Source organism: Bos mutus, chromosome 2 (assembly GCF_027580195.1).
Source record: "Bos mutus isolate GX-2022 chromosome 2, NWIPB_WYAK_1.1, whole genome shotgun sequence".
NCBI lineage: Eukaryota > Metazoa > Chordata > Mammalia > Artiodactyla > Bovidae > Bos > Bos mutus.
This window is the reverse complement of record NC_091618.1, coordinates 82091448-82109888: the sequence shown is the minus strand read 5'-3', so window position 1 is coordinate 82109888 and position 18441 is coordinate 82091448. Positions and strand designations below refer to the sequence as shown.

At 33.6% G+C, this 18441-nt stretch overlaps 1 protein-coding gene across 4 annotated transcripts in view; it reads right to left on the bottom strand.

The window, feature by feature from the left end:
• Positions 1 to 8756: 8756 nt before the first annotated feature.
• The window catches only part of KYNU (kynureninase), a 124501-nt gene continuing 114816 nt past the window's right edge, over positions 8757 to 18441 (bottom strand). For 2 of the 4 annotated variants that reach the window (XM_014478136.2, XM_070389871.1), the window contains exons 13-14: positions 14640 to 14870; positions 12015 to 13336 (exon numbers count right to left, since the gene is read on the bottom strand). In XM_014478136.2, coding sequence (XP_014333622.2) covers positions 13217 to 13336; positions 14640 to 14870 — 351 coding nt within the window. In that variant the 3' untranslated portion in view covers positions 12015 to 13216. Of the gene's footprint in view, positions 11973 to 12012; positions 13337 to 14639; positions 14871 to 18441 lie in introns of those variants that run through there. The other 2 variants (XR_011468002.1, XM_070389858.1) reach the window with 2 other exon arrangements.

The following is an 18441-nucleotide window of genomic DNA, read 5'->3' as shown; positions in this document are numbered from 1 at the left end:
CTCCTCTTTTTCATATTATGCATGTTAAACACATAAAGGGAAGAGTAGGTTTCTATTTATATGACACCATACCTCCTAGACTTGCTCAAGCTTGGATTACAGTATGTTGTCTAGCCTTCTCCAGAAATCTTCCTTTTCGTTTACAATAATAAAAATTCAATTTTTGGTCCACATGTTTAAAATGTTTTAAAGCTGCCATTCACTAACAGCCTTAGTTTAGTTACACACAAACTGTTTGAATGCCATCAGAACTTAAGTTACAGCTTTCTTTCTAATTATGAGCCATACATTATTGTCTATATCATCCATGGAAAAACAGCTTTTGTACTTGCCAAAAGAATATCTGGAGGTGTTCTTATTTACATTGTATGTTGAAAATATAAATACAAACAAAATCATGGTTTAGTATATGTTAAAATTAATAAAACCACCACAAACAAACATTACCTCTTATTTTTCCCTCTAATTAGCATGTCTTTAAACATAGTTGGTTTTTGAAACAAACGAAAAAAAGGTATCCTTAGCCTCTAATGAGGACCAAAAAAAAAAAAATAGTGTCAGTTTTGTTTAAATTTTGGACTAATTAATTGTATATGAAAGAATAAGGACATATCTTAAAGCATGCTGAGAATTTAGGATTATCTTAATATTAAATTGAAGCATAGAGGGCATACATGCTATTATATGAACATATCAAAGCAGATATAGGACCAATATTCATCTGAAAGAGTAAATATTAGCATAAATATTAATTAGCCTTCTGAAAAATATTAATTAATTAGTTTGAAATCAGTTTTACTGTCTTCATTTCTTTGGTAATGAGATTCTGCTTTTTAGAAATCAGTTTTAATTCATATCTTAGGCATATGTTCATATACTGATATTATAATAGACAAAAGTTAATCTTTCATAATTAAGCATAATTAATGAATGCTTTTGTTTAGAAATTAAATAGTAAGAAACATAGTTTAAGATAGTTTTATTCTAATGATAATTCATCAACTTTTAGTTTTTAAATATAATAATTCTTATTTCTTGACTAAATTCTTTAGATTGCACAGTGTATCATGTATTTTCTAAAATTATTTTGTCAAAGTAACACATGTAAATAGTTAACAGTAACCCTGAACTGCCAGCATTACTAATGTGTGCCTCACACTATTTAAATTATTCTGTGTATTAAACTTCTTAATATCTGACAACCCTGTGAAGTAATCCTATTATTACTGTCTAATTTTACAAAAGGGAAATGGGAGCACTGAGCATTTATGTCACAAGATCACATACCTAGTAGGTGGTAGACCCAATATTTGAACCCTGTGTCAGAGTCTGTGAACTTAACTCTTACAGCACACTTCTTTGCAGGTTTCAACTTTTATATCCAAAACAGCAGTCCTCTGACCCATCAGTACTTACTATTAATTCCTGTCCTGCTAAACAAAGGGTGACAACTCTGAAACACTTTAGCTGTCTCCACCTATATTGAGTTCCGTATTATTCCATAAATATGAATTTATAGCTATTTCTTCATATTCAAGTTTGCAACATTATTTTTTCCTACCATGAAAATTGAGGGTTTAGTTATAGATCTCCCTCCTCTACGGCCCATGAACATATATGCACAAACATACACATTTTCTCCCCTCATCCTACAAATACAGTGAAATTATAATTTATATTACATCAGTATTCATTGTTTGCATGTTTATAACTTCATAGATATTATTTACAGCTTGTGTTGTGTGCATATGAAAGAGTCACGACATATGTTAGAATATATTGAGAATGTAGCATTTTTGTAGTATTAAACTGAGAAATAGAGGGTTTATCTTCTATACCACATGGTTTACTCTGATAATGTTTCTTTTATTGTATAATCTTATTTTTAGAGTTAGTAATTATCTTATTTTACATTTGTTCAGTATTGTTGTCTATTTACTAATTTGAATTCTCAAATTAGTTCTAACAGAATTTTAAACTCTTATCAGGAGAGTGAAATAAAAGAGGTGTTAGGTATTTCATCAGTTTGTATATGTGAGAGAGAGAGAGACAGACACAGAGAGAAGAAGTAAATATCCACATCTTGGAGCCCTTACTCCAGTCTGGAGTGGTTCTGCTCTAGGACTGTGGTCATGAGACCTCTCTTCATGCTCATTTAGGGAATCTCATTGCCTCTGTGTGTGTGTGTACAGAGGCATGTGAGTGCAGGCTGCTCAGGGTTTTCCAGTAGCTTCTGAGAAGTAGTACATGGAAAGAAAACATTCTAAAACCTTGCTTACCTGAAAACATCTTTATTTTGTCTTCACATTTAATTAACAGTTTGGGTTGCAATCAAAATCTCAAATGGAAATAACTTTTTATCTAAATATCAAAAATATCCTCTATTATTCTCTTTCAGATTTGGTAGTAAGAATTTCTTCATCATGATTGCTGATATTTTTAATGTAACAATTTTTTTCTATAAAACTTGTTAGAATCTTCTTTATATCCTGTGTCTTACATTTTTTCCCATAATGTGATTTATACTCTAAAAATATATTATGTTTAGTACTTATTGAGCCTCTTCTGAAAGCACATCTTTGTTTTGGGAAAAGTTCTTGGGAGGAGTTTTCTTTTTTTGATAATTTTTCTTCCTTTTGTTTTCTCTCCCTTTTTATTTTACAGCCACTATTAGATGGGTGTTGACCTCTAGTTACCTCTAACTAATCTTTTTGTTCTACTTTTGAGACAGTTCTTCAATTTTATAGTCCAGAATTTCCTTTGAATTTTTTATTTCTGATATATATATTTTCTTAATTTTCAAAGACTTTTTTCTTATTCTCTGAATCCTTTTAATTATATAGTTTTCTTGTTCAAAGATTTTTCCTTTCTATTGGAAGATTTTTAACTGCAGCTGCCCCCCTTTTTTCTTCTTTTTCTTCCTTTTTCATTGTATTGCTTATTTCCTATTTGTTCTTTTGGGTTCTATTCTGAACTTCGAATGTTATTGTTCAGTGTATGGTGATACTTCATAGCTGTTCATTTAAAACTCGGAACTCTAAAAATCAAGGGCAACAATTTTGTACAGGGGCAAAATTTTCTGATTGGTGGCCAGCACTATGTCACAATGAGACCCATGTAAAGTTTTGCAGTTCCTATCAATTGGACTAGAGAGTTTTCCCAGTGAGAGCTCTCTAATCCTATTCCTGGGTTGGGCTGGAAGGGGAACTGAACAGGACTCTGGGTGCATGTGTAATTTCTTGGGAACCAAGTAGAGAAAAGAGAACAAGGGCTTTCACCATTATTGCAAAATTTTACCAAATCACTCAACTTTTAGTTAAATGGTTCGTCTATCTTCTCAACTGTCCTCATGCCCCTAAGTCTTAGAGTTACAAGAGTTGATCCTTTCTAGAAAGTGAACTCTTGTCTTTGTGGATGTAAGAAGGTGGGATTTACATGCATATATCCTGGTATACATAAATAACAGGCACCTCCAATTCCTAAACATTTCAATGGCTTTGAACTGAATTAGTTTAATATTTTTTGATAGCCTCCCTTCTCATTTTGGCAACTATATTTCAGTTTTCTTTGTCATGCTAAGTCAGCTGACTTTCCAGTTTTGAAAGTGTACTGATATCTTCCATACACTCTTGACCCTTATCATTTTGAGGGTATTTCTATGTTTATGCACATTTATTAATTTGCTATCATTTTGTGAGATGGATGGCTATTACCTGGAAATACAGATTAGTATACAGTAATTTTGCCCCCCTAAAATGATGTTACCCAACTTTCCCAAAGAAATTAATTTAAAACATTTAGTTTTCTCTTAATCTTATTTTATTTTTGCTTTTCTAACACAAATACACATTGAAATCTTTAAAGAAGAGGGAGTTTTCTGATGGATAGGTAATCTCATGGGTACTGGGTATTGAACTGCACAGAGTGCATGAGTTGATCACAACAAATGTGCCAGTTTTGACTGGATTGAAAGCCATTCAAAGGAAGCTTTTCTTCAATCCTCCTAAGTATTGTTGAGAGAAAGAGATATAAGAAAGAGAAAGATAACAAATATAGATTATAAAATACATGTAACAAGTTTGTTATAAAGTAAGTTAGTATGGCCATCAATACGACCAAATAACAGTTATGAAATAGCAATATTATTTAGAATTCAGTGAAAAATGTGACATTTGGAGTCAGTTCCCAAATTCAAACAGTCTGGTTCTGTTGTTGCCACCTAAAAAAAGACTGTCTGCAATTCTCTCTTTCTGTTCTTTTTTTTTCTTCTTAATTGCCATTTTTTTCCCCAGACCAGCTGTAGCATCTATGTCCTGACTTTGATCCAGCTACTTACGTTAACCCATAGAGAAAATGTCTCCCATAGACTCTGCATATATCACTGCAACGTCTCCATTCTTGACAAGCTTGCTGTTTTAGCACAATAGAGTGCAAGAAGAGCGGCATGAAATGAAGCTCCCACATACTGGGAAAGAGTAAATTAAGACCTCTGTTTAGTAAATATTGGCACTCAAATGCAGTTCTTTTCACCTAAAATAATATGAGTATATGTGATTGAAATTGCAACTGAGGCCCAGAAATCTAGTGTTAGTTAGCTTTTTTGTTTTTCGTGAGAAGTCACGCTTTAAAGTATTCTTATTTGATTTAGGATATTAAAGTAGGATAAAAAAACAAATATGCAAATACCATGTAAGATATAATATTCCTTGCAAAAATCCATCATAAGGGAATTATGGAAAACAACTTTTTGACACATGGAGGCAGAAGAGATTGTTTCCATCATGAGAACATGTAGTGGGGGATATTAAAAAAATGATCTTATTAAAAGCATGAATTTTGAGGCAAGTATCCTGGATTCTCAGCTAAGTCATCACTGTTGATAGTTTTTTCTTAATTTTCAAACATTAAAAAAGTATAGAGAATTTCAAACATTATCGTCTAGTTTTAAAATTGTCAAGATTTTGCAGCACTTTCCCCCTTCTTTCTTTCTTTTCTTCCATCCATTCATCATCTTCTTGGGATAGGATAATAATGACCCTGAAAGATATTCATGCCTTAATCCCCAGAACGTGTGTATATCTTACATTATATGGCAGAGTAGAATAATGATTGCAGATGGAATTAAGGTTGCTAAAAATAGGGAAATGATCCTGGCTTGTCCAGCTGATCTCATTGCAATCATAAAGGCCCTTAAAAGCAGAACAACTCAGAAGAGGAGAGTTAGAAGGAGCTGTGATATGAAAGAGCCATCAGACAGATGCAACATTGCTGTCTTTGAAGACAGGAAGGAGACCAGAGCCAAGGACTGGAACAGTCTCTGGAAGATGGAAAAATCAAGGAAATGGATTTTCCTCTGAAGTCTTCATAAAGAGATATAATCCAGTTAAAACCTTGAGTTTGGTCTAATGAAGATTCATGCTAGATTTCTAACCTACAAAACTCTTAAGATAATAAATGTGTGTTGTTTCAAGCCACTAAGTTTGTTATGACTTGTTCGGCATCATTCTTTTTTGGAGGAGCACTGAAGGGAACTAGGGGAATTTTAAAACAAATTCCAGACTTCATGTCATTTTATTTCTTTGTACATGGTATATATATTTAGATATATTAGGATCTTCTTATATCCACAGTGGCTATCCACAGCTAACAAATTGAATAAAATTATTTTCTCATTCAAATGTTATCTCAGCAACATATTTTTTATAGTTGGTCTTTGAATGAAGATCCAAACCAAGTCCACACCATATATTGCATTTGCTTGCTTTGTCTCTCCAGTCTTATAATCCAGAGTAGTTCCTTCTCCTTCACCCTTTCCTTATTTTATTCATGCTGTGATTTGTTGAAGAAATCCAACCAGCTGTCATGTAGAATGACCCATATTTGCTTCTCTGTTGGATCATTTAGCTTGTTCCTCCATTCCTTATGTTGTTGTAAAACTAGAAAATAGCCCTAAATGTTTTACTGGACTCAGGTTTATTATTTCCTAAGTATATAGCTAAAGAGCCTCTTGATGAAGTGAAAGAGGAGAGTGAAAAAGCGGGCTTGAAACTCAACATTCAAAAAACTAAATCATGGCATCAGATCCCATCACTTCATGGCAAATAGATGGGGAAAAAATGGAAATAGTAACAGACTTTATATTCTTGGGCTCCAAAATCACTGCAGACAGTGACTGCAACCATGGAATTAAAAGACACTTATTCCTGGGAAAAAAAAAAAAAAAAACTATGACTAATGTAGATAGCGTATTAAAAAAGCAGAGACATCACTTTGCTGACATATGTCTGTATAGTCAAAACTATGGTTTTTTCCAGTAGTCATGTATGGATGTGAGAATTGGACCATAGAGAAAGCTGAGCGCTGAAGAATTGATGCTTTCAAACTGTGTTGCTGGAGAAGACTCTTAAGAGTTCCTTGAACTGCAAGGAGATCAAACCAGTCAATCCTAAAGGAAATCAGTCCTGAATATGCATTGGAAGGACTGATGCTGAACCTCCAATACTTTGGCTACCTAATGCAAAGATCTGACTCATTGGTAAAGATCCTGATGCTGGGAAAGATTGAGGACAGGAGGAGAAGGGGATGACAGAAGATGAAATGATTGGATGTCATCATCAACTCAATGGACATGAAATTGAGCAAACTCAGGGAGATAGTGAAGGACAGGGAAGCCTGGTGTGCTGCAGTCCATGGAGTCGGTAAGAGTGGGACACAACTGAGCGACTGAACGACAACAGTATATTGCTTAAGTGGTTCTATCTGCTTAATACTGCATCACCTCAGGCACATGGTAAGAAGTTGCTCCATTTTTAGCAGTACCAGTGGTAATCAGTGAGTTTAAGTGGTAACAATCCAATTTTCCTACTATGGACTTTCTTATCCACTTTTCCTAAAATGTTTGATCTTTGCTGAACTAATTATTCTAGTAATAACTGAAAATGAGTTATATCCTAATTCTATTATTCCTCAAGTATTAACTTTAATTTTTTGTTTATAAATGAATGCTTTTCCAAAGTGGAAACAAGTATTTGCAACATGCTACTATATTTACTATATGTAAAAGAGAGAAATATACATGTATTTACCTATGTTTATATCTATCTATCTATGTGTATATCTATCTATCTATCTATACATATGTAAAATAATAGAAGGGGTAAACCAAAGCATAAAAGATATGTATAAATAGGGGGAGGAAATAGGGAAAAGGGAATAAGGAGAGAATCCAGACTTCTTTGAGTATAGCTGGCTTGCAGATTTGAGTTCAGGATGGGGAACATGTGTATACCTGTGGTGGATTCATGTTGATATTTGGCAAAACCAATACAATATTGTAAAGTTAAAAATAAAATAAAACAAAAATATTAAAAAATAAAATTATCTGAGTATATTACACAATTCTAAAATAACTTAAATTTAAAAGGGAATTTATAAAGATTGAAAAGTTGATTCCAAAGTAGTGAACCTAACTATGTATATAGTTCTATACATATAATCATACAGAGCACAACCACACAAAGAAGAGTTATTACAAGTGCCTATTAAACACAGTAATCTGACTATTCCTAGTGAAACATATTCTAAGGAAAAAACAAAAAGTTTCCAAAACTTAACTCTTAAAGTGTTTTCCAAAACTTAGCTCTTAACGTGTTTTCACCATATTGTTTATGACAGCTTTAGTATTACTAATTCTAAAACTATATATATAATATATATGCATGTATTGAATATATATACAATAGTATATAGTGTATATGATAAAACTATACACTATATAAATTACACTATATAAATTAATATATAATTAGAACCAAGGTTTCCAGCACAATAAATAAAATATAAAGTAGATTAAGTAAAAGTTTTGTTATCCTAGGTTAAATTTAAAATATGAATATGAAATAAAGACATAATTTCTCTTAAAAGGTGTTTATTTCCTATCCTCTTTAACTCAAAATTGTGGAAGTAATGATCAACCTGATTATAATGAGAACTCTTACAGTTAAGATTACAGTTTCTAAATACCATTTTTTCCCAAAAGAGATTGAATATTTTTAAAGAAATGGGTGATGTCAAGTTTGAAGTAGGAAATATTCAAAGTAAGCCTACATCTTGTCAATTAAAAAGCAATGAAGCTATCAAAAAATAGTCAAGGTACTGTCAAGAGGATTCAGGAGCCACTTGAAACAGTCAAAAATTGGAACACTAGATCATTAATAAAAATAATAATTGCAATAAGCCAAACCACAGCAAAAATGTTTAAATCCTTTAATTTATACTAATCCTCTTTATCATTTTGTTCTTTGAGAATATTTTGCTGAGATTAAAAATGAATTTACTAGAGGGCCAGGTACATATCTCACACCTTTATCAAACACATAATGCAGATGCTAACGGTCCACAGAAGCAACAAATCAACCTTCTCAGTAAGAGAGTAGCACCCTTACCCAGTGATTGCTGTGTTGTTTTATGATGTGCTTTCGTGGTGTGTGTGGATTTTTTTTTTTAAGATTATGCCAAAATCCATTTATAAATACTTAAAAATAATTACTCTAACAATCTCAATTTATGAAACAAAGATATAATGGAATTTGAATGTAAACCCATATAGTTTTGGATGAAACAATATGTTGAAAGTTATTGAGCAGAAAATAGCTGTAGAGAAAACTTATTTCTTTAATTTGAAAATAAGTTATTGACTTTACATCCAGCCTTTTCTCCAGTAAGTTTTGTATAATAAATACAATTCAGCGTTACATAAACAGACCTGTGTATTACTATAGCACCCAAGGGTATCGTTATAAAAGAATTGATATTTATATAGATATGCATGAGTTATTGAAAAAGTAAGATTTATTTGTCACATGTTATACTTAAGAAAACAAGAAGTATATACACTTTTGGTTTTCAGTCATAAACCTGCACTTGACTGTTTAGCATGTTGTAAGGGATTCGATACCAGATAAAAAAGAACAAAAGATAAACAACAACCAAAAAAGCCTTCTAAAATGAGATGGCATGAAAGTGAGAAATTCTTAGAACCCCAAAATGAATTAAAACAGGAACCTGGGAAGTAAGCAAAGATCAAAGTAAGCTCAGGATCAAAGCATGGCTTTCATCCTGAGTATGTGCCAAATCCCAGAGTCACTGAGCTTCAGAGCTGATAACTAAATAGGACATGAGATAAGCCTAGAGTGGTCAAGGTAAGTATGCTGATAGTAGAGCCTGGCATAATATTGACAACCAAAAAAGATCAGCAAGAAAAATTAATTATCTTCTGAAGATTTGTAAATATTAATTGGTCCCCACATGGATTAACCTACCCAGTTCCATGCTGTTCATGTGATTTGAAAAGCCTGAAAAAAAGTCACAAGTGACCCAGGGCAACTGGCAGAAGCAAGCATGAATATCTTTCAAATAATACACTTTAACCCAGTTCTCAAAGAATTTCAAAAGGTCAAGATAAAGGAGCACCATAAAGTTAACAATTGCAATATATACAAGGAAACTAGCATTTTATGTGAAAACCAACAGAAACAACTGTAAATTCATCATCTATTAGATACGGAATATAAAATTCTTGGGCTTCCTTGATAACTCAATGGATGAAGAATCTACTGCAGTACAGGTGACACAAATTCAATCCCTGGGTCAGGAAGATTCCCTGGAGGAGGACATGGCCACCCACTCCAGTAATCTTGATGGGAAAATCCCATAGCCAGGGAAGTCTGGCAGGTTATAGTCCAAGGGATTGTGATGAATTGGACATGACTGAAGTGACTGAACATGCACACACATAAAATATTAATATTTATGATTATTAAGAGTAGCTAAAGGAAATGCTATCTTAGATTTAGTTCCCAAGGAATAGACCTTCAGACAGGGATTTGGATAAATATGTTTTACTGAAACAATTATCACTTATCAAACACACACACACAAAAAAAAAAACCTGGGAAGGAGATAACAGAAAGCAAAAGAGGCTGGACAAGTGTAAAAATTCTGGTTTTGGTTTAATCCACAAATTAAGAATGTTGTCTGAAGCATTAACTGGTGTGGTTTGTGTGTGTTCATTTTTTTTTTCCCCCTTTTCTTTTTGTGTGGAAGCTAAAGATTTTCTTCTCTGTTATTTTAAAATAATAATAATACTAATAATAATCACCTTGGCTGTTTTAACATGCACACATGACGAAGGCAATCAACTGCTACCACTGGCAAAGGTAAGGAGCATGGAAATCTTCATGTCCTACTGGTTGGCATGGAAAATGGTACAGTTACTTTGGAAAGGTTTGCCAGTACACAGTGAAGTTGAACATGTGTTTGGCCTGTGACTCAGCACTTTCACAGTTTTGTGTCCTGGTTGCACTTTTAAATGTGTACACTAAGATTGTTAATAGCAGCATTGTTGCAATATTACAAATGTTTGGAATAACTCATGTCTTCACCAGTAGTAAAATGAATCAACAATTTCAATTATATAATAAATTACTGAGCAGCAATGAGAATGAATGAAAAATTATGTCTAACAAATGAATGAATCTCCAAAAATAAGAAGCTGAACAAAAGAAGCAGAAGAATATATACAGTATGATTGCTGCTGCTGCTAAGTCGCGTCAGTGGTGTCCGACTCTGTGCGTCTGCCCATAGACGGCAGCCTACCAGGCTCCACTGTCCCTGGGATTCTCCAGGCAAGAACACTGAAGTGGGTTGCCATTTCCTTCTCCAATGCATGAAAGTGAAAAGTGAAAGTGAAGCCGCTCAGTCGTGCCTGACTCTTAGCGACCCCATGGACTGCAGCCTACCAGGCTCCTCTGTCCATGGGATTTTCCAGGCAAGAGTACTGGAGTGGGTCGCCAGTGCCTTCTCCAACAGTATGATTAAATTTATATAAAGTTCACACAGGCAAGTTTGGCTAATATATTTTTATGGGTAAATATGTAGTTATAAAAATTAGAGAAAGGAAATGATTAACACAACATTTAATTCAATGATTATCTCTTTAGGGAGAGAGGGGGATGCAAGTGGGAGAAAGTTAGTTTCTAATACTGTTTCTCACCTACCTGATAAGAACAGAGTGCTGATTATGCTTCGAATGGTTTTTAAACACAATTTGATGTAATTCTGATGTAATTAACATGAAATACTTCAGAACTTAAACTGATAAGTGCCTTCATACACCTTCTTTTACTCAACCATTTAGTGAATACCCTTAAGATTTTTCTCTCATAATATCACCATTTATCTTCATAGAAGAAGTTATAGTTTGTGAGTGTATATTTACTTGGATGTTTATAGGTTTACAATCTATTTCCCCACTAAGCCACCTGTCCTCTGCGAGCTGAAGCTATGTCTTTTTAGTGTACCACTATGAGGTTGAAAAACTGTTTCTTCTAGATGAAGTCATTTATGGTCAGATTTTTAAGGTCTTGAGAATTTTTCCATCTATGAGGATGAGTTTTGCCAAAAGTGGAGGTGGAAAGCACTTCTAAAGTAATTATGCAACTACTCAGCTAAATGAGATAACATATAAATAGAATAGCAGAAAACATGGTATGTAGGAAGTACTCCATAAATATCAGTAGTTGCTGGTGTTGATGTCGGAGCTCTGCAACTTTTTATTTAACTCTGCCATTCAAAGTGGTTGGCTAAGTTAATTTGTTTCATCATGGGCAATAATTACATCGTACTTACTTTTTCTTGTTGCTTATGTACAGAAGTGTGGAATATTTTGCCAATTCATGAATAGTGTTTATGGCATCAACAGCTAAAAACTAAGGGAATCTTACAGGGCTGAATGTAACTGCAGTTTTTTTTTTCACAGTGAATAAGAAAAGTCCATAGATTTGGTACAGGGCTTCAGAGATGAGCACTTTTTTCCTAACTCTGGTCCTCAACTGCAAGAATCCTTCTGTGATTTATTTCACTCTTTTACAGAACAGACGCATCCAAATAAAGTCTTTTATCCAGAGTGATTCCTGTTAAACAAAAACAAGAGATTATGATAACATTAAATAAAAGGACATTCATGAAAAATGGATTAGGACGCAGGAGTGAGTAAAGAAATCAATTTAATGAACTTCAACCAACATTTGTTGTGGTGACATAAAGTAATGAATATTAAAGCACGGGCAAATAATATATGCAACTTTTGCTTCTACTATGTATACAACTTTAAAACCAAATCTAGGATGATACATACTCAGTATTGGAGAAGGCAATGGCACCCCACTCCAGTATTCTTGCCTGGAAAATCCCATAGACGGAGGAGCCTGGTGGGCTGCAGTCCATGCGGTCGCTAAGAGTCAGACACGACTGAGCGACTTCACTTTCATTTTTCACTTTCATGCATTGGAGTAGGAAATGGCAACCCACTCCAGTGTTCTTGCCTGGAGAATCCCAGGGACAGAGGAGCCTGGTGGGCTGCCGTCTATGGGGTCGCACAGAGTCGGACACGACTGAAGCGACTTAGCAGCAGCAGCAGCAGCAGCAGCATACTCAGGATGAGAATCATGGCAGCATCAGGGATGGTAACATGAAAGAATGGCCAGTGGCAATTTTAAGAAGCTGTTGAATGAAAGTTGAAAGATATTTCTTCTTTATTGGATGTTAAAATGTGGTTAAAAGTTATGTATTAGAATTGATGAAGTAAGGTATGTACACAAATTAGCCCCTGGTATTAAATGCATTTCTTAGTATAGATCATGAACAAAGTATTTGAAAGCCACTGCCCTAGAAAATGTATTTTGTCTTCCTTAGATTGGCATTAGGTGGAACACTGTAAAAAGCATACATTCTTCAGACTGTTCAATGGCAGTGCCTATAAGAAATTGCTTGGTAAATTAAAATTAAAGTAATAGTTCTAAAATTGATACAAAAATTTCTATATACATATGAAGTTGTCATTCAAATTATAATTAAACCAACAGAAAGCATTTCATTAACTGTGAAATGTGACAGATAATCAAGACTATGTATGTGATACTTGCACCAATAAATACTTTGATTCACCAAATACCAAGAAGTTCGACAGCCATAGAGATCTCAAGACCACAGGTCCTTAGCAAAACTGTCATGTGTTCTATAAAGTACGCAATTCATTTCCAGTTAATTGTAATCAGTTTTTAAATACTTCCAATAATTAAGACTTGAATAATAGTAATAAAGTAACTGCAGGCTTTCCATTTTATTTGCTTTAGTTGCTGCGGAAAATACTGCTATTTTATGTTTCTACAGAGCCAAGTACAGAAGCGAGCAGATTGATAAATTTATAAACATCATGGAAAGAATTGTAGAGAGGAACTGGAGCCACTCGAATGCCATCTGGCTCCCGTTTGTCACACTGTAGGGGAAACAAAAAGTAAAGCCACAATAGTGTTAGCATTTTTCACATAATGGAAATCTGCATTCAAGAGAAACTTACATAAAACATTCATACTGATTACTCTAAAATTTAATATGTAAGAATTTTTTCACTTTAAGTAAAATGTCATGTTTGTGTTATTTGAAGCTATTCTCTTAATAATAATTAAAATATTAATAGGTTGGTACATTAATGTCTGAAGTGCTTTCTTGAAGTGCACTCATCCTTTATAAGCATCCAATAGTTTGGGTATGTAGTTTATCTGCGGGGAGACCCTGAAGAAACTAGAACCCTTGCACACATTTCAATGAATGAGAACTTCACTGAGATCTGGAGAGTTTTAGTCAATTATATTTCCATTGAATTCAATAATCCCTAATCTCATGAATTAGATAATTCAGCTGTCTGAAGATCACTGTGACTCTGTTGTTAAGAGACACCCCTACAGGCTAGACAACATAATAAATGATTTGTGTTTGCTGGCACTTTTAATTCGATAACAACTTTTGAGGTAAGTATATTCAATTCCAATATGGATGAGAAGTCTCAAGTCAATAGATGTTTACCAACTTTCACAGGAGCACATGGCTTGCAAATGGTAGAATGTTATTTGGATTGCTGATATTCTATGTGTCTCCAAAAACTGGGGAAATCTCTCCTAAAGGTTTGGAAAACTGAGTGCAGTATTTTCTAAATTATATTATCTCTGGAAATAGATATCACTATTTATCCTGTAATTGCTCATTAAACAATTATTAGTTCTCTTCAAGAGACAAAGAGGACTATTTTAGGCACAAAGGTAAAAAACAGCAACAAAAGAATATATTCCATACAATGTTAGCACTCTTAAGATGTGTCTACATGTCTTTCTTGACTGCAGTGAACAGGTTAAAAATAACTTATTTCAATCAAACTAAACAAGACTAATTTACTTTTTCTTCCTCTACTATATTGATGTGTTCTTTAATTCCACTTACTCCACAAATTTATATTGGGGTTTTCACTATTTTTTTTTCTGCCCAATCTATAATGAAAAGAATGGATAAGTTACATAATACTGCTTCCTACAACAAAATCAGTGGTGTTTTCCCTTTTATCAGAAATAACAGATCTCTGTGTCTTTAGTTAACAGAGTGCTGAATACTTAGTTGGCACTTAATTTATCCTCACTGATCAAAATTAAGTATCATAGAAAAATGCATAAACTGAAAAATTCAAATTTTATCCTCAACATTTGCAACCCATAGAGAAAACCTAGTAGGAAAACAAGAGATACACTTACAACCACTCCTCTTTTTTCTAGTTCTTGGATAATGTGTTTTATTGGAATAGAAAATGTTAGGGTTAGCTGGCAGCCACGTTCCGCTATACAGGATGGAGTAATTATGTTCACGACTGTTTTCTTGCTTTCTGCTTTGTCCTGGCTGAAGTACTGCTTGATCATGTATTCCAGATAACCAGTTAGCAAAATAGATTTTCTCCTCAGTGCTTTCATAGTTGCTTGTTTAAAGATCTGCAGAATGAGAAACAATTAGGTTCACACTTTCTTGTTGATTTATAAAGTAAAAATTAACTGTAAATCACATATAAAAAGGAAAGGCCTGCTTCTGACCTTTCCAATAAAACATCCCATTTTAGATAATCTTTTCGTTAAAAAAAATGTTTTTCAAGTACTGTGCCATTAAAAATTGAACACAAAGTTTCCATGATAGATTAGCTGTACAAATGTTGTTTAAACAATACTTGCCAAAGCAGAAAAAAATAAGTTAACATAATGTTCCTTCAGAGCTATTTTAAATTAGCTTCATATAATTAGTACAAGTAAAACATACCTTAATAAATGGATTTAAATTTTATAAATGTCAGACTTCTTCCTCCAAACATTTTATACAATTATAGTCAAGAACATTTTTGTCTATTCCTGTATAAAGTTTGTTTAGTCCACAAAAAAGTACAGTAAGAGTTCAATGCTTATGTGGAAGGCAATGTTACCAATATTATTCATAATCATTTTAACAATTTCTAAATCTCTTTCAGTTTAACAGTAAGAAAACAAGGAGTTAAAAATGATGCTAAGTTTTGTCAGGCAGGAAAGCAAATAATGTTAGATGTGCTTATATGTTACTGAAGCATTGGTATTGAAAGCATTGAAGTCTTTCTTTTTTTCTTCTTTCATCATTTTTTTTTTCTGCTGCTAAACTCTTAACACTGGTGTGAAAACACTGGCACTTGCTTCTTGAGGTTTCTTATATTAAGATGAGTGACAAGGGCACACAGTCACTGGTGTTGGAACATTAGGGGTCAGAACAGACATGCTTTTTTAGCTTATCTCTTAAGGTCAAGTAGAGTTTAAAGATCTATCCTACATATAAGAACTGAATGAACTGCAAACAGAGAATGATGCACTGGCAGGCCACTTAATGTCCCTTTTCTCTATCGTGGTAGGCACAGAGCAAAAATAGGGTCATTTGGTGATATCTATACTTTATGAAGTCTATGGAAATAGTTCTTTCTGTATATACACATGGCATGTGTGGGTAGGCATTCTAATAGGACTCAAACTGTCCAGGCATAGATTTTCTTGACCTATTGCAGAGCGTATGTATTTGGCTGAAGGAGAAGATGGGAGTTATATTTAAGTTAATATATTGAAAGAAGAGAGGAGTATCAGACAGTAGAAAGGTATCTGTCTGTTTCCCCAACCAGACCTCATGGACTGTGTCTGCAACCTGGAAAGACTTCAGCTGAAAGTAGAAGCTAACATCTGACATATTCAGTGCAAAAAAAATGCTGCTTTAGTATTCAGGTAACCCTCGTTACATGGAGTTTGGTAGGAGACATCTCTTCATTTCCTATGTAAAACAAAATGGCCATCAGAGAGCCTGATTCAAGAATCAACATTCTCACAGAAGGCAGGAGCAAGGAACAGGTAAAATATGGTCCACCCAGTGGTCTGTCAGGCTTGGAATTAAAACAAAAACAAAAACAGGAATCTTTCCAAGCTTCTCTTTGGCGATTCATAGTCTTTGAAGACATTTTAATTATTTAAGTAATTCTGGTAAACTTTCTGGATCTGCTTTGGGTCCCATAAGATGCAGATGGGGGCACTGTGTAAGTTAGTACTTTTAATGACATTTCACTTGTATTCATAAGTCAGTAAGACGTTGGGGGATATTAAGATTATAGGGTTCTTTAAATGAAGTTTTGCTCTTGCAGATTTGATAACAAGAAAGCAAAAGTTTTTCATGACAAATATCTTGATTTTAACGTATCAGTACTCTTTGTTAATAATCAAATAATGTTTAAATGTAAAACTATTTTCCACGTTACAACTATAACAAGAGAAGCTGCATTCTGAAGTGGCTTTAAATTCTTCTCACAGGGTGTTAAAGTCTCTTCAGAGGCTTCAGTTAAACATATTAAGAGGGGATAATAGGAGTTAACAGTGAAGTAGAGTAAATGTCCCCCACAGCCTTTTTTTTTTTTTTAACTTCTCATTATTTTCGTGCTTTCAACACTGTGGAAATCTTTTTTTCTTTTTTTTTAATTAGGAAAAATGAAAAGTGTAATTTGAAAATATTCAGCTTATAACAGAATTCTTGGCAGAATTTCCACTACTTAGATTATTTTTCTTACTAGCTAAAATAAATTCAAAGTTAGAAAAGTTAGATCATTTTAAATAGGAAAAATAAGTATAACATGATGTTCTCAACTCTTAAGTTCTTAAAATTAGGTGCCTAATAACTTTCTGAGGAAATGCAGAGTACATTTCTTCTGACTTGCCCTATATTTTAATTGAATGCTCTAATTTTATATTTTGAAGCTATTTAAATAATTATATTGCCTACCTGTTGTTATGTATAAATAGGACCCTTCGAAATAAAATATAAGTGTTGTTTAATGTCATGTTTACTAATTGGAAGATTGAGGTGACCTCTGAAGTAATCTGGTTCAAACATCTTTATTAAAAGGTTGAGGCAAATGAATTCAAGAATAGTTGTCATTTGTTTAAGGTCATACCTAGTGTCACAGTAAGGGATGGAGTATTTGCCTCCTGCTTCCTACCTTATTCTTCCTCTTTATCTACAGTATTTTTAAAATTATTGTGTAAATTATTAAATAGGCAACAGTATAAAGAAACCTGATTTCAGTTTGAAACTGATTATAAGGTGTTATTTTTCATCATATGCCTCAGTCAAATACACATTGTGAACAATGCCATAACTAATTTAAAAAAATTCTTTGTATTACAAATCTGTAATCATATCCATGTGCATCAATTCATTTTTTTGCAATTTTTATTTAATATTTATTTATTTGGCTGTACCAGATCTTTGTTTTCGCACACGGGAATGTCAGTCCTTGGTGCGGCATGCAGCATCTTCAGTGTAGCATGCAAACTCTTAGTTGTGGCCTCTAGGATCTAGTTCCCTGACAGAGAGTAAACCCAGGCCCCCTGCATTGGGAGCGTGGAGTCTTAGCCATCGGATCACTAGAGAAGTCCCAATATATATCGATTCTTAAGTATAAAATCTCTCCTTCAGTTGGCATTTTACTGTGTAAGAATACTTTTCGAAAGGGAAGTAGAGATAACAAATATTTGATTTGTGTGTTTATTTCTTTCACTTACTCAAACTTCAACTAATCTCCTATATTCAAAATTTTTAAATAAATAAGCTAAGTGCTGAATCTGTTAATTCATTGATAGTCATATAGCAAATTCAGAAGCATTTGAAAGAACAACACTTTAACAGTTACCCACTCCAGTGATCTTGCCTAGAGAATCCCAGGGACCGCGGAGCCTGGTGGGCTGCCGTCTATGGGGTCGCACAGAATCGGACACGACTGAAGCGACTTAGCAGCAGCAGCAGCAGAGAATGGGAAATATATTATTTTGTAATTTCAGAATTTTGCAATTTATAATGGGGAGTAAGAATTTCGAAAATACTTTCTTTAACTCAAGGTTTGATTATTTAAAGATAATTTTGGTAAAAACATAGCCTCAACAGTGAATTATTTAAATAAGGTATTTCCATGAGGCTGCAGAGAAATACTTAAGTGATGAGAAACTCAAGAGAAGTGTA